This window comes from Phyllostomus hastatus, unplaced genomic scaffold (assembly GCF_019186645.2).
Source record: "Phyllostomus hastatus isolate PE091 unplaced genomic scaffold, TTU_PhHast_1.1 phas_scaffold_1224, whole genome shotgun sequence".
NCBI classification, from domain to species: Eukaryota; Metazoa; Chordata; class Mammalia; order Chiroptera; family Phyllostomidae; genus Phyllostomus; species Phyllostomus hastatus.
Window position 1 is genome coordinate 1,715,520 of NW_025334008.1, and position 16,289 is coordinate 1,731,808.

The following is a 16,289-nucleotide window of genomic DNA, read 5'->3' on the forward strand; positions in this document are numbered from 1 at the left end:
TGGGGTGGCCCAGGTGCTGGGAGAGGGGACAGGAAGCACTGGCCAGCCCCTGGCCGGCTGCTCCCTCTGCCTCTGTTGCCCCAGACACTCCGGCCTTGCCTCTCTCCCAGCACGCCTCACGGCTCCACCCTCCTTCACCCCTGTGTAGTGCCTCCTAACCCCGCCCCCAGTCCCCCCCAGCCCCAGACCTGGAAGGCGGTCTGTCCATTGTTATTCTTCACGTCCTTTTTGGCCCCTCGATAGAGGAGGATCCTGGCACAAGTCTCCTGAGGGTGAAGGGGAAGGAAAGACAGCAAAGGTCATTATGACAGGAACCTCAGGAGCAATCTGATCTGGCCCTGCCCTGCCCTGCCCTGCCCAGGACAGCAGCCACTGGCCAAGTGTGGCTGCTGAGCCGAGTTTCTGTGTGGCCAGCCTGAGGTGTGCTGTGTGTGCAATAAATACACACTGGATTTCAAGGGCCTAGCATGGGAAAAAAAAAAAAAAGAAAATTTCTCCAGTAATGTTTCTATTGATTTCAAGTTTAAAGGATACTATTTTGGATACAATGGATTAAATAAAGTATGTTACTAAAATCCACATCACCTGTTTCTTTTCTCTGTTTTTAAATGTGGCTCCTGAGTCCTTTAAAATTACACCTGTGACTTGGGTGGCATGAATCTAAACCAGGGTTTCTCAGCCACCCTGTGCACGGAAGGGTGTCGAGCAGCATCCCTGGCCTCTACCACTAGATGCCAGTAGCATCCCCTCCTGGTTGTGACCACCGAGAATGTCAGCAGACGGTGACAAATGTCCCCTGGGGGCCAGAAGCAGCCTGGCTGAGAGCCATCCATCTAAACCTCATGGAGGGCTCACTATGCTGCAGGCCAGGTGCTCAGCACTTGGGAGGCAGCAGCTCACTGAACCGCCCAACAGACAAGGAGGTCAAGGTCACGGGGGCTGGTGCATCTGTGTCCACATTCGAACCCAGGTCCGTCTGTCTCCGGAGCCTGTGCTCTTTATCACACACCCTGCCAGAGCCAGAAGGAAGGGGGTGGTGGGGTAGAAATGCCATCCACACCCAGATCAATCCCTTACTTGGGTGACTCATGACGTGTCGCTCCCTCTCGCTCTGGATCAAACCCAAGGTCCTTCCCATGGCGCAGGAGGTGCCGGCTGATCTGTCCTGCCCCACCACCCTCAGCCTCGCCAGGTTCGTCTTCACTCCCCATGCTCCAGCCCCAGTGGCCGCCTTCCTCTGACAGGCATGCTCCTGCCCCAGGGCCTTTGCACCTGCTGCTCCCTCTGCTCGGAATTCTCTGCCCTGCCATGTTCGCATCGCTCGCTTTCTCGCTTCGCTCAGGTTTTTTCTGGAACACCACCTCTTCAGAGGGGGCTCCTCTGACCGCCCTGTCAGAAATAACCCCCGTCCTGCTCCCTGCTTTATTTTTACTTCTGTGATACCTGCTACAGCCCAGGCATCCTTCCAAGCCAGTATGAGCTCATCTTCTTCCCAACACGGTCTCTCTGAATTTACATTGCTATTTTATTTGTCTCTTTAGCATCCCACTACCTGGTCCCTTGCGTAGGGGCATGCTTCTGTCTGCGGCCCTTGCCACCTGGAATGGCATCTGGCCCCCAGGAGCTGTTCGGTAAACAGGTGCCGAATCAGGGAAGGTCCCCTGCCTTTTGTCTTCACCTGGCCAGAGCCAACCTTCCCCTCACCTCCCACTCAACTCTATCTAGATCCCCAAATACCACCTGAACCTGCATTCACCGAGAACTGACTCGGTCTGACCCTCACCACATGACAAATCCACCAAGGATGCTTGTATGACCCCGTCTTGTAGCACTAGCTCAGAGAGGGCAGATCTTCACCTAAAGTCACACAGCCGGTTAGTGGAGCTCCTAAGATGCCTTCTAATCCTACCGCTTGTCTATGTCCTGTGATAGCACGACTCCAACAGCCCAGGTCAGTGGCCCAGAGCTACTGGGTGTGTTTGTGAGTGTGTCTGTGCGTGCACCAGTGTGCACACACTGTCCCCCCCCACCAACTAGACTGTTAACCACTGTCAGGTGTGTTTCTGCACGTCTGCGTGCTCCCAGCCACCACGGTGCATGCCTAGCACAGGGCCAGAGCGTCAACACCAGTTCCACCAGCTCCTCCAATGACTCCTCGAGAACCCCACATTTACTGGTGCCCTGGCACTTATGTCTCAGCTCTGCAATTATCTGTTTACTTGTCTGCCTCTTTGCTCGTCCGGGATCCCCCTCCCGCCTCCCCAGGGCAGGCGCCAGGTTGCGTCTGATTTATCTCCCATTCTGCACATAGTAGATGCTCAGGAAACAGGCATGGAGAGGATGCGGATGGAGGGTGTGGCGTAGAGTCATTCAAAATTCATTTGTTCAAGTCATTCATTCATTCCTCAAGTCATGCAATCCATCTAGCAGCAACTACCTGTTAAATGTGCTGAGCTGGGTGCTGTGCGGGCTTGGAGGAAATCTAAGGTGGTTGATCCTCCCTCCCTTCCTTCCTCCCTCCCTCCCTTCCTTCCTCCTCTCCTTCCCTCCTTCCCTCCTTCCTCCCTCCCTTCCTCCTCTCCATCTTTCCTTCTTCCCTCCCTTCCTTTCTCCCTCCTTTCCTTCCTCCTCTCCTTCCTTCCTTCTCTCCTTCCTTCCTTCCTTCCTTCACTCAACAAAGATGCTTCTAGGCCTACCATGTGCTGGGGCTTTGGGACAGCAGATTGAAGAGACATAGCCCCCAGCCTTGAGGATCTCAGAGCCTAGACATGGACCTGACCGTCACCAGCACAGGGATGCCAAGGGGCCAGGGGAGCACAGTGAGGAAATGTCAGACCCAGCTCTGCACCTTGGACACCGTAAAGTCTGGGAGGGCAGACAAGGAGGGTGAAGTCGAAAAAGACCTCGCATGTGTCAAGCATCTGTCCATTCAGCACCTTGCCAAGAACAGGCAAATATTCACCCACTTGGTCCTTTGTTATTGACCCATTTTGAAGACGAGAAAAGGGATGTCCCAGGCAGGGGGGCGGGGGTGGGGGGATGACTGGTTCCTCTCACTTGCTAAGAGTAATTGCTCTTGCTATTAATTCTTCATATTAAATTTTCCCTGTTCAAATGAATGGTATGGTTTCCGCCTCCTGCCTGGATCCTGACTGATAATGGTTACGATCACGATCATAATGATGATTATTATAGCTGCCTTCTAGGGACGAGCACTTAATTTACATGCTCTTTCATCCCCTTCACTCAGTAGACGTGATTCCCATTTCAGGGAGAGGACGGAGCCTTGCAGAAGGGACAGGGCATCTTCGGGGAGCCCACAGGCCATTCCCACGGGAGGTGGAGGGCCCGGGGAGTCTGGGCACGAGGCCCGTGTCGAGGAGCAGGAGAGACAGAAGTGCCACCAGGAGGGGAAGTGACGGCACCGTGTTGGTCGGGTTTGACAAACACCGAGTTCTCCCTCGGCGGGCGCCAAGCAAGCTGCCTGCTGCCACAAGGCAGCCCGTGGCTACCTGCCACATCCCCAGCACTGCACGTCCTGATGAGGCAGAAGGGGCTGGGCTGTTCTGAAAGACAGAACAGGGAGGCGGGGATGGGGCTGACGACCAGCAGCAGCCACGGGCCGAGTCCTGTCCTCCCAAGCCCCCGTGGCAACCCTCCAAGGACAGGCAGCCTTTCGGAGTGGGTGGGGGAGGCTGAGGCACTGAGGGGGCTGATCTGCCCAGGACTGCCTGTCACACAAGGAGCAAAGGGCTGGGGTCACCAGGCTGAAGGTCCCCAGCTTTGGCCAACCCAACGGGCTGCCGCACAGCACCGGAGCAGGAACATGAGACTCCCCTCCCCCTACCGCCAACCTGCTCTTTACCGGTCACCCCAGCTCCTGAAGTGGGGACCATCCACACAGCCCCAAATTACTACAACTCACACAATACTCTGGTCCCCTTGGGGGCTGCAGTTTGTTTGGCTTTTCCTTTGTCTGCTACAATGGCCGCCCCTTCCCATGCATGGGTGCTCAGCAGGTAATAACCCACTGGCAGCGGAACAAGACTCCCGGGAGAGAGAATCTCTGGGTAACCCTCTGGCCATGCCCTCTGCCCCTGCTAGCAAAGCTTTCTCCTGCTTCTCTACCCCGCTGACTCCTGCTCACCTTAGCACAGGTGGCACATCCTCCATAGCCACCTCCACCCCAGCCTCCAGCCCAAGCCCACACTCGGGATCCCCTAGGGACCTGCATTCCCCGTGAGCTCCCTCTGGGCAGTCTGGACTGTGATGGCAGGTGTGCCCCGATCTGGGGCTGTCCTGCTTGCTCACTACTTGGCCCTCAGCATCCAGTTCTGGGTCCGATGCAGGGAAGGTGCTCAGTAAATACTTGTTGAACGAATGAATGAATGAATGAATGAGTGAATGAGTGAGCGAATAAGCGAGCAATGAATGAATGAACGTGTGAGTGAATGAACGAATGAAATAGAGAAGGAGCAGAGGGCTGCAGTCAGGAGGGGAGCCGGGCAGACCTTGTTGTAGAGGGCACAGATGTGCAGGGCCGTGTTCCCTGAGGCGTTCTGGGCTCCGGGCTCAGCGCCGTAGAAGAGCAGATGCTCCAGGTGCTGAGAGTGACCCCGCTGGCAGGCCTGCGGAGGACAGGGAGCCGAGGAGGCTGGTCAGACCCTCCGCTCACGGCGGCCGTCCATAGCCTTCACCTTGAGGCCAGGAAGCCCTGTATCCAGTGCCCCTCCTCCTTTCAGCCCCCGATCCTTCTTAGAGACCCAGGCTGTGGGCTTCACAAGTCACTCCATGGCTGAGAGGTCCAGCTTGGCCCCACAAGAGGCCATCCCCACCCACGTCAAGGGTCAAGGAGTCCCGTCCCCCAGCCCATGTTCCTTCACGGTTCCAGTGTCGACACCCCCATCTTTTTCTCTTTGGGGACCAGGGGCCCTGACTCCCACCCTCTAGGAGGCCCTCAGTGTCTGGACCCCCAGCCCCTTGGACCAGGGTCCCTGGTCCCTGGCCCCTGAGCCAGTGGGGCCCGGCAGCCCCACCCCTGTGCCCGCCCCTCCTGGCCTAGGCAGCGGCACCTGGTGGATCTCCTGCCAGCCGTTCTCGTCGGCGATGCCCAGCTGGGCCCTGTTGTACAGCAGCAGCTCGCAGCAGCGGGGGTCGCCCCCCACCATCGCCGTGTGGAACAGAGGGGTCAGCCCCCGGCGGTCCTTGTAGTTGGGGGAGCCCCCGAGGTCCAGGAGTGCCTAGGAGGGGAGACAAGGCAGATGACAGTCACGGGGCACGGGCTCGTTCTGAAGAGCCAGCGGGACGAGGACAAGGGGTCCTGGGCGACTGCCACTGGCCAATGGCAGTCTCAGCTCTGCCACGATGCCCTTGTGTGACCTTGAGCCTGGCCCTTCCGCTCTCTGAGCCTCTCCCACCCTGCAAACTAGGAGGGAACCAGGAAGAGGCCGGCAGAGGACCCTCCCGCTCTGACATCCAGCCTGCCCTTCCCCCACAGCGGACACCCACCTACTCGGTGGGGTGGCTGTGGGGACAAATGACAGAAGTGATGCCGGAGGCCCCTGGCCAAGTGGGCGCTGTTACTGCTGAGCTCCGAGGGTGGGGCACAGGAGGTGGCCTGGGAAAGAGCAAGCTCCGGAAGAGGCAGCAGACCAGCCTCCTGGAGGCCAGGGGTGTGGGGCCGGGGAGTAGTCCCACTCAAGGAACGGCTCTGGGCACAGAAGGCTGGTAAGGGTGTCGACGGTTAGTAGGACAGTGTTGGCGGTGGCCCTGTGTGAGCATGGCCGAGGTGGTGCTGTCCAACTGCATGTTCCATGACAATGGGCACGGTCACAACTGCACCGCCCAACACGGAGGCTGCACGTTGGCAGCTGAGAGCTTGAATATGGCTAGTGAGCCCGACAAGCCAAAGGTTTGATTTCCGTTCACTGTAACCAGTTTAAGTCTCAACAGCCGCAGATAGCTAGTGGCTACTAGATAGGCCGGTGCGGGTCTGGGTCTGGGGGAGGGCAATGCACTGGGGGTACGACAGAGGGTCTGTGGCTTCCAGGGGTATGAGAGATCTTTGTGGCTGCTGAAAGGGTTGGAGAAGGGGAAGGAGGGTTTGTTAAGCTGGGGCATCTGTGAATCATTGTATTTATCCACAGCTATGTATCTCTGGGGCATTCTATCCTGACCTGTGTGTGAAGAGGGATCAAGAACCCTCAGGAGGAGCCCTGGCTGGTGTGGCTCAGTGGATTGAATGCTGGCCTGAGAACCAAAGGGTTGCAGGTTCATATTCCCAGTCAGGGCACGTGCCTGGGGTGTGGGCCAGGTCCCCAGTAGGGGGCGCACAGGAGGCAACCACACATTGATCTTTCCCTCTTTCTCCCTCCTTTCCCCTCTCTCTAAAAATAAATAAGTACCATTTTTTCCTTTTAAAAAAAGAACGCTTGGGAGGGGGTGGGAAGAAGGCAATGGCAGTCCTGGTGGGGTACTCAGTCGGTTAGAGCGTCATCCCAACATGCCAAGGTTATAGGTTTCATCCCCAGTCAAGGCACATAAGAGGATCAATAGCTCTGGCTGGTGTACCTCAGTGGATTGAATGCCAGCCTGTGAACCCAAAGGGTCGCCAGTTCGATTCCCAGTCAGGGCACATGCCTGGGTTTTGGGCCAGGTCCCCAGTAGGGGTTGGGCAAACAGCAACCACACATTGATGTTTCTCTCCTTCTCTTTCTCCCTCCCTTCCCCTCTCTCTAAAAATAAAGAAAAGTCTTTATTTAAAAAAGAATCAATCAGTGAATGCATAAATAAGTGGAAGAACAAATCAATGTCTCTCTCTCTAAAATCAATAAATTAAAAAAAAGAGAGAAGGCAACAGTATTTTAAAATATAAGCGCCAGCTGACTCCGTGTGTGCTTTTTTGTGGGTACATGAGGTTCACCTATTTGGGAGGAGGGGCCCGTATTTGCACGTGAGAGATGGGGAAGTGTTGATGGGGGCTGTTTGGGGCCAGGGCCTAGGGAGGCAGGTGGCGGGGCTGTGTTTGCAGGTTGTGTGTGGAGGCTGGTCTCTGGGGACAAAGCAGGAAGCTCACTGGGCACTGCAGGGGCGAGGAGGAGCGTCTGCCCCTCGGGGAGACAATGGCAGGGCTGGTGCTGGGCTGGCTCAGAGGAAACGGGGGATACCAATGTCTGAGTGTGGGGAAAGTCATGGCGTCCACCCGGGCAGAAGGAAGTCGGAGTGACCATCAGCTATAGCTGGTCGTGGGCCAGGAAGCGTGGCTGCCCCTGAGCGTCTGAGGGGGACTCAGATTCAGTGGGAGGGGCGACGACGGAAGGCAGGAAGAGGGAGGGTCTGGGGCAGTTTGCCCAGTGCAGTCTGTGTGGGAAACATGGCATTCTGGGGGTGTCTATGATTTGCGGAGGGCCCCGGGGTCGGGGGGAGGGGGCTGGCGCCTCACCGTGAGAGCGAGGCAGTGCCGGGCACACGCGGCCTTGTGCAGGGCTGTCATGCCATCCCGGGCTCGGAAGTCGATGTGGGCTCCGCCCAGGCACAGGGTTCGAATCACATCTACGGAGCCTTCCGTCTGGGCGGCCAGCGTCAGGGGCGTCTCTGAGGGGCGAGAAGCCAGTCAAGAGCAGCGCCCGGGCCTCACGCTGGGCGTGCCCCTCCCCAAGCCCTCCGCCCCGCTCCCTACCTCCTGAATCCGAGTCGTGATAATTGGGGTCCAGCCCCTTGTCCAGCAGGCGCGCCACCTTGTCGGACGTGCCGAGCTGCACGTACTCCAGGAATTTCTTCAGGCCGGTCTGAGCCGGAGAGGAGAGACAGAAGACAGGCCCATCAGGGAGCAAGAGAAAAAAAGATGGGGCCTCGAGCTGCGCAGTGCAGTGACATACACAGCGAGCCACTTGTGACATCAAAAAGTAGCTACTTTTTCAGGAAGGGGCCCCTGACTGGTGTGGCTCAGTGGGTTGAGCGTCATCCTGCAAACCCAAAGGCCGCTGGTTCGGTTCACCCGATGGATGTGTGTTCTCTCCCTCTCTTTCTCCCGCCTTACCCCTCTCTCTAAAATAAACAAACAAACAAACAAATAAATAAAACCTTTAGCAGAAAGGAAGGGGACCTGGGGGCTCCGGAGGTAGAAGAGGGTAGAAGGGGGATAAATGGAGATGGAAAGAGACCTTGGATGGTGAGCACACAACACAACACAGAGAAGATGTGTTGTAGAGTTGTACGCCTGAAACCTATATCATTTTATTAACCAATGTCACCCCGATAAACTCAGTAAAAAAGTAAAAGTAAATAAATAAACAAACAAGAAAGAGGGACTATCAACGATGTTGAAATCCCCCTTAACGACATACCTCTTTTAACCTACTATATCCACCATCTCAGCACGTAATGCGTATAAAATTTATTAGGGAGATATTTCACTTTTGGGGGGTATCCGGAGTCTTTGAAACCTGGCATGCATTTCACACTCGGGCTAAGCTTGGGGGCCAGTCACACTGCTAAAGCTCGGGAGCTGTGTGTGGCCAGTGGCCCCTGCAGTGGACAGCGCAGGCGTGGAGGGTGGAGTGTCTGGGGGAGGACGAGGATGGATGTGCAGTGGGAGGAGATGAGGAGGAACCGGTGGGGGGACTTTCCCCTCATGTGACAAGAATCCTTCACTTCGCTACTGACTGAAAGAGCCCCCTGGCTTCCTCCTAGCTCTTAGGGGACCAGGAGGGACTCACGGACATACAGTCCAAGGACTGGGATACAAAGTGCCTGGACGGTAGGTGTGGCTGGACGGGGGGCACCCTTGGATCTGGTAAAGACTGAGGCCACGGGACTGGGGGACTGCAGGGCATCTGTGAAGCAGCCCCAGGCAGAGGGACACTGGAGGTCAGAGTCCAGGCTGAGGGGGATGAGGGGCCCAGCGTGAGTACAAGAGACCAGGAGAGGAGATGGGAGAGTCCAAGGAAAAAGAAAATGGGAGCCAGGCCCCGACCGGGTCGCTTGGTTGGTTAGAGCGTCATCCCCATACACCAGGGTTGTGGGTTCGATCCCCGGTCCAGGCACATACGAGACCCAGCCAATGAAGGTATAAATAAGAGGAACAACAAATCTCTCATTGTCTCTCTCTCAAATCAATGATAAAATAAGACAAGAAAACAAAAGAAAGAAAGTGGGAGCCAGGTGGAAGTGGTGTGGGCCCAGGCAGAGGAACAAAGGGCAAACCAGGAGGTTAAGAGGAAGTTACGACAGGGGGGTATTTGGGGCTATCCCAAATATCCCCAAAAGGGGACCCTGGCAGAGGAACAGAGGGGCTGAGGAATGCAGCGGGGGGGGGGGGGCATTAGGAAGAGGTGGGAGAGGAAGGGGCTGGGGGGTCCGGGTGGGGGCAGGGTGAAGGTGGGGTAGCTGCCAGCGGGCTCTCTCACCTTCGTGTGCAACTTGGCCAGCTGCTTCTCATCCAGGTTGGTCTGTTTGTAAACTCGGGTCTTGTACCGGAACTGAGGCAAGGGGTGGGGTGAGGGGAGAGACGGAGACTCAGAGTCGGGCCGGGGAGGAGGCTGGCTGCCCTTCTGAGCCCAGGGTCAGGGTGGACACAGCCCCGGACTCGGCTGGGTGGGCAGAGAGGTGCAGGACTGCGGGGGGTGGGTGCTGGTGCTGGTGTGTGCAGACTGCAATCCCAGCATGAAGGAGAAGGAGTCTGGATCCCACAGGGAATGTTCTGGAACCCCTGCTCTAACCAGGAATCCTCCTCCAATTTCACAGGCGAGAAGAGGCTTGGAGTGGAGGAAGTGACTCTCCCACGGCCACTCTGCTGGCCAGAGAACAGACAGTAATGTGAACTCAGGCCCCTCTGGCTCTTTCTGACTCTTGGGCCTGGAGATCTGGAAGAGCCCTCGCTAAGGTGTTGACCGGGACAAAAACCAGGAGGGGCCGGCTGTGTGGCGGGCCTCACCTCCAGGTAGGGCACCCCCTTCTCGAAGGACTGGGGGTACTCTCGCAGCAGCCGCTCCTCCTCCAGGAAGTTGGCGTCGCGGCCCGAGGTGGCGGGCTGGAACAGGCCGTAGTTGAGCACGTCCTGCAGGCTCTCGCTCAGGGCGCAGAGCACCTGCTGCTTGGCCGTCCAGATGGTGGCATCCGGGTTGAAGCGCAGGCATTTCTGGGGGGGTGGGGAGGAGGCGATGGGAAGTGGTCTCAGGTGGTGGGGGAAGGCATGGGGGCAGCTCTGGGAGCAGGTGGGGGCTGCAGTTTGGGGAAGCAGGGGTGTGGGTCTGGAAACGAGGCCCAGAGGCAGAGGCCTCCGGGTGTGGACCGGGCCCCGTCCCCCTGCCCTCAGGTGGCAGGCCCACTCACTGTCTGGTGCAGGTCCGGAATGCCGATCCTGAAGACCATCATGCTGAAGTGGGCGTCCTCTGGGACAGACATGGAGCGGCCCTGCAGGCCTCCGGCTGTGGAGGCCAGGTTACCAGGTGGCCCGCTGCCCTGGCCCCGGGGCCCCCGGAGGCCTCTCCCGGGCCCGTCTGGGGAGCTGTCGGACTCTGAGCCCCCCTCGGGACACTCGCTGGCACTGTGGCGTTCCTCGTCCTCGCTGGAGGCGGGGCTGTGGGTCATTGTGGGGCCACGGGGCGATGGGGGACGGCAGCATCACAGGTCGCTGTGGGGGGGGGCCAGGGGCGGCTGTCAGGCTAGAAGCCCCCCCCCAACCCCTCGAAGGCCACAGGCATACTCGGTGGCCCCGTGGCCCGGGGCAGAGGCCCCACACTGCCAGAGGCAGGCAGGAAGGAGGCCGGACACACCCCCGGACACTCGTGCAGCCCGGCGCACACACCCCCATCACTGCCACGCGGCCAGCACCCGTCTCCTTCCCTGCCCTTGGCCCTGCTCGCAGCCCCCGCCCCTCCTGCGCCCCACTTTGCCGCTGACCCAGTGTGGCAGTGTCCCAGAAACCGCAGAATCACCGTGGGAGCTACTGGCCCACTTTGCCAGGCCACGGAAAATGCAGCTAAAATTAGCCGAGGACAGACAGGTGGACGACCCACCGGCATCCTGCCCTCCTGGCCGCAGCGCGGCCTCTCACCCGAAGCCCTCCCATCCTCCTCCTGGATAGCTGGGGAGGGGGTGCTGCTGAGACGTGGCAGTGGGGAGGGGGGTGGTGAACCAGGGGCAGCAGGAGCAGGAGGCCCCGTGGTGCCTGAGCTGGCAGCGGGTGGAGCTGGCGACTTTGGAGTGAAGTGTGGCCGACAACGTGGGCAGAGGGCTGGAGAACCAGTGTCCCCGGGGTGCCGGGCACCGGGGTGGGCATGTCATGGGCCAGAGCATCATCGTGCACGGGGTGTCCCTGAGAGGGCACCACCAGAGGTGGTCTGTGCCAGTTTTTGGGAGCATCTTAAGAGGGTGTGTGGGTGGCCTGAGAGGCTGGCCCTGGGAGCGCCCACCACGTGACCATGGTGTGGTGGCCTTCAGCCCTGTGGGGTGAATGCACATTTGAGGACTGGCTCTTCAGGGTGGGTACCTCAGCCTTGCTTGGGACGAGCAGCCCCACTCTGTGGAGACTGGGGGTGGGGGCTGGGAGGGACAAAGAATGGGTGAGGGTCTGGGGGACTGGGATGGGAAGTCATCTCCGGATCCCTCCTCTTCTCCAATGAAGTGGCCTTAAGAAGCCGGGTCCCCAGTGGGGTGCGCCTGGCTCATCTTCTCCCCCGACTTCTACCCCAGGACCAGAAAACAGAATGTCTGGTCTGGTCCCTCCCCCCCACACCAGGCCCAGCTCCTGCGCCGTTGCCATGGAGATGGGAAGCAGTGGAGGGTACTGCTGACTTTGGGGGAGTGGGGATGGGCTGGGGGGTTGGAAATGTGTGTATGAGAAGGAGACTTCCAAGAGCTGTGGGCGAGCCGGCATCACCACCGGCCCGCCAACCCCTCCCCCGAGCGTGCCCAGGGCTACCAAGCCCCCTCCCCCTCCAGGTACTGAGCTGCACTGCCCCACCTCGCCCTTGCGGAACCCCCGGCCTCCTCCTCTCTGCCGGGCTCCACCTCACACCTCCCTACCCGGGGCCCCGCAGCCACTCCCCCTCGGCTGACCCTGACTGACCCCCAGCCTACACCGGGCACTAAACGGGTGGCCATTGGGATGAAGGCGACACTGGCCCGGCCCCCCACCCCCCCGCACCCCAGCGCGTGCGGCTGCCCCCAACCCCCAGGACCAGCGCCGGCCCCTCCCCCTCCGGCCCCGAAGGAGGGAGCGGGCACACTCCGCCGGGGCGGCATGAATCAAACGCTCCGCGGCTAAGAATAGCTGGCACGCAGCTGGCACTGAGACGGGCTGAGGAATCGGCGACGGGGGGGACGAGGGGAGAGAGGGGGTGCCCTGGGAAGATGCGGGGGCCGGGGGGCGGCCGGCGTGGCTGAGAGCGGGGCCCGGGAGAACGGGAGGAGGAGGCGAGGCGGGGAGAGGGAGCCAGGCTGGGAACGCGGAGCCGGGGTGGGGGGGAGCCCGGGGCCGGGAGAGAGGGCGGAGGCGCCCGGGAGCCGGACCGGGGGCGGGAGCCGAGGGGGCGCGCCGGCCGGCGGAGAGGGAGAGCGACGGGGTGCGGGTGGGGGGGCTTGTGAAGGGGGTGGGAGCGGATTGCAGGGGCCTGAAAGGAGAAGCAGGAGCTGGAAGGGGGTCGAAAGGGGCGGAAGAGGCCGAGGCCCAGACCCCCGCAGGCTGAGGTGGGCGCCGGGGTGACCCGGGGAGGGGCCTCGCGCGGCGTGGCCGCTGCAGGGGTCCGGAGCTGGGCTGGCCGGGTGGGGAAGCGAGGCGGGGGAGTGGCCGGGCAGGGCCCGGAGGCGGGTGCGGCGACCGAGCCCTGGGCGTGGAGCGCGGGCAGGAGGGTTCCGGCAGGGAGCTCTGTCTCGGGGCATGGGGAGCGCATCCTCCCATCCAGTCTGCGATCTGGGACCCCGCACCGGAGACTGGGGTGTAACCCAATTTGGGGTCGCCTGGGGCGATGCTCCCCTCCTGGCCCCCACCCCCCATCGCATGCCCCGGCCCGGAGCCCGGCGCGCGGCCAAGGACGTCCGGGCGCCCCCGCCCCCTCCCGCGGCTCGCGCCCCGTGGCACCCCCAAACCCCCAGCTTCTCGGCCCTCTTACCTGCCTGGCGGGGCTGCAGAGTCCCGGTCGGCGGCGCCCGCAGCCCCTCCCCCCCCCCCCCCCCCCACCCCCCCCCCACCCCCCCCCCGGAGACAGAGGACCCTCAGGCCATGCCCCACCGCCCCGGGGGGCGAGCGGGCCCGGGGAGGGGGCGGGCGGGGGCCGGGGGGGGAGGGCGGGGGGGCCGCGGACCTCACCCCCCCCGCGGACCGGGCCTGGCCATCCGCAGAGCGCCCCCCTTTAGCCGCGGCCGCCGCGCCCCTCCTGGCTAGCCTGCCCCGGGCTCCGTCCGGCAGGCTCCGGGCGGCGCGGCTCCTCCGGCTCTTCCTCCTCCTCTTCCTCAGGCCGCCGCGCCGCCGCCCGCTCCGCACCTCCTCTGTCTCCCTTCTCGTTCTCTCGCTCTCGCTGTCTCTCCCTCACCGTGTCTCTCTCTCTCTCTCTCTCTCTCTCTCTCTCTCTCCTCCCTCCCTCTTTCCCTCCCTCCCCTCCCTCCGCCCTCTCCCCTCCCTCCGGGAGCCGACGGTGGAGACTTCGCCCCTCCCCGCGCCCCCAAACCTCGCCCATCCCCCCCACCGGCTCCGCCCCCTCCCCCTGCCCTCCCCCACCACTCCCTTTTGACACCCGATCCCAAACAGGGACTGCACCCCTGCTGGCTTCCAAACCCCAACGATGGGGCCCCGCCCCCCTAAGGGTACCCCGCTCCTCACTCAAACCCCAGGAACACCCTTTCCAGAGCGCCTCCCACCCTCTCTACACACAGTAGGGTGCAACCAATATTTGGTGCTGAACTCAACACCCCCAAATTGGATTCTGAGAGCTATAGATTCCTGTGCTGTCTCCCCAACACACACGCACCCCTTCCCCCAAGGCAGGGGGGCAGAGAGTCCCTGGCTGGCCCTGCAGGCATCCCCACCTATACGTACTCTCCAGGGCATGCACAACCGCCCTACCTGAGTGCACATCTGCAGAACCGCACTCAGCCCCAGCGTGTACCTACCACACCTGTGCACCAGAGCACACAGGCAGCACAGCACGTGCATTAATGCCCCTCCCCCCCCACACACACAGCATGCATCCCAGTGTGCACGCTCAGGTCTCCAGCTCATGCACAACCCTGAAACACACACACACACACACACACACACACACACACACACACGCTATAGGGAGATGTGTGCATGCATCCCCAGGACACTCCCGAAGCTCACCAGCCACTACACAGGTGTGCATAGGCCCATTTAGGTGCACAGCCCGAGCCATGGCTCCCCTCCACCATGATCATTGCTGACATCTCCTGAGCGCCTCCTGTGTGCCAGGCTCTGTTCCGAGTTCACTCATCAACATCTCCCACCCATCCAAGGGCTGGGTAGGGGTTCAGAGAGGCTAAGCAACTTGCCCAAGGTCACCCAGGGGGTGCCAGGGATCAGGCTCAGGTAGGCTGGCTGGAAGTTCAGTGTGGGGAACACTTTGGGTGTATATCCTCCTTCCTGGCTCAGCTTGCTGGGGCCCAGGGTACACCCGCAGAGACAGGGCAGATCCTGTAGGGCTTCGGTGAGAAAAGCATGCCCGTAGCTCAGACTCTGACCCTTCTCCCAGCTCTACCACCATTTCCAGGGCCACCAGCCCCAGCGCAGGTGCCTGTGAGGGGTAGTTCTAAGTAGCCTCTGGTGGTACCTCCAGCTGCAGGCTCTGGGGTGCCACTGCTTGAGCTGTAGCAGGTGCCAGCTGAGTGCTGGGAGGCCCCCTTCTGGAGGCACACCCACCAGCCCAGGTGGTTAGCAGCTGGACCCTGGGAGACAACAGCTGCCCATGTTGGTGCCAGCAGCGAGAGAGGCTGTGCACCGCCCTGCAGTTTACAAGGTCTTTCCTGGCCTGTGCATTATGTTGGAGGCCTCTAGCTGCTGGTGAATGGGGTCCCCAGAACCCTCATGGGCACTCGAGAGGTCCAGGCTCAGACGTGGCGAGCAGCCTGGCCAAGGTCATGCTGCCCTCTGCTTTCTTGGAAAATGGAAGCCTGGAAACAATGATTTCCAAGGCCCCTCCTGGGGTTCCCAGCAGCTGAGGGCAGTTGCCCTGGTCTTGCTTAGAGCCAGAAGCCTTGGCTAGCTGCCCGCCTGCGGGTGACCTCCGGCAGGCTGTGTTGTCCCCTCTCCGAGCCTTGGTTTGCTCCCTTGAAGAGTGGGCCCTCCATCCCTGGCCAGTGAGCTCCATGCTTGCCGGCGCCACCAGCCAGGCTGAATCTGGGGAAGCCCTGCATGAGTCACGGATCTGGCATAGAGTGGGCATGGCAGGGCCTCTTGCTTCGCTCGCCTGGGCATTCTCCCTCCCACTGCCCTCACCACCTCCACCCTGGCTGCCACAGCCCTTGCCTGTGCCCCCGTGCCTCTGCCTCAGGAACTCGGGGTGCTCTCTATACACAACAGCCACGCCTGCCATCTCTCGGCTAAGCTGTTACCTCACCATGAATGGCTACTTCCTTTCTGATTCAGCAGACTGACTGAGCACCTACTATGTGCTAGGTTGGCCCTGCTCTAGCTCTGGGGATACAACAATGAACAAGAAGAATCCCTGCCTTCCTTGATAGGCGACGGACCACAAATACGTAAGCGAACAAACAACACAATGCCAGTCTTGAGCACACTGAAGCGATACAATGGGGTGTCTTAATAAAGACACTTCACTTCCACCCGTAACTGGTGGAAGTGAAGCTTCTTCAGATAAAACTGTCAGGGTGAAAGGCCTCTCTGAGCTGAGACTTCAGAAATGAGAAGAGGCTGGGCCACAGAGCCTTATTCTAGAAGGAGGAAGACACTAGTGCAAAAGCTATGAGGTGGGAAGGAGCTTAGCATTCAGGAAATAGCCACGAGGCTACCCACACTCCAGTGTGGCTGGATCGTGGGGGGCAGGGGAGTGGGGGTGATGAGCCTGCAGAGGTGCATAGGGCCCACCCTTGCCAGCCCCCTGCAAGGCAGGCCAGGCTGGTTCAGACCAGGGTTTGGGCAGCTGGGGGAGCAGGGGCGTGGGGAGTGACGTGATCTGATTTACAGTTTGGAAGCACTGCTCTGGCTGCGGCAAGCAGCGTGGATCAGAGGGGCTGGGGAGGAAGGAGGGGGAAAGCGACTGCAGTGGTCCAGGCTGGAGATGATGAACCTAGCTGACTGCTCAGAGCTCTACGTG

The 16,289-nt window shown here is 60.6% G+C and overlaps 1 protein-coding gene across 3 annotated transcripts in view; it reads right to left on the minus strand.

The window, feature by feature from the left end:
* SHANK1 (SH3 and multiple ankyrin repeat domains 1) overlaps positions 1-13,174 on the minus strand; it is a 46,063-nt gene extending 32,889 nt beyond the window's left edge. For all 3 annotated transcript variants that reach the window (XM_045856459.1, XM_045856458.1, XM_045856457.1), the window contains exons 1-9: positions 13,113-13,174; positions 10,333-10,633; positions 9,935-10,138; positions 9,408-9,479; positions 7,679-7,787; positions 7,442-7,593; positions 5,073-5,240; positions 4,512-4,628; positions 189-266 (exon numbers count right to left, since the gene is read on the minus strand). In XM_045856459.1, coding sequence (XP_045712415.1) covers positions 189-266; positions 4,512-4,628; positions 5,073-5,240; positions 7,442-7,593; positions 7,679-7,787; positions 9,408-9,479; positions 9,935-10,138; positions 10,333-10,590 — 1,158 coding nt within the window. In that variant the 5' untranslated portion in view covers positions 10,591-10,633; positions 13,113-13,174. The remainder of the gene's footprint in view (positions 1-188; positions 267-4,511; positions 4,629-5,072; positions 5,241-7,441; positions 7,594-7,678; positions 7,788-9,407; positions 9,480-9,934; positions 10,139-10,332; positions 10,634-13,112) is intronic.
* Positions 13,175-16,289: the final 3,115 nt, after the last annotated feature.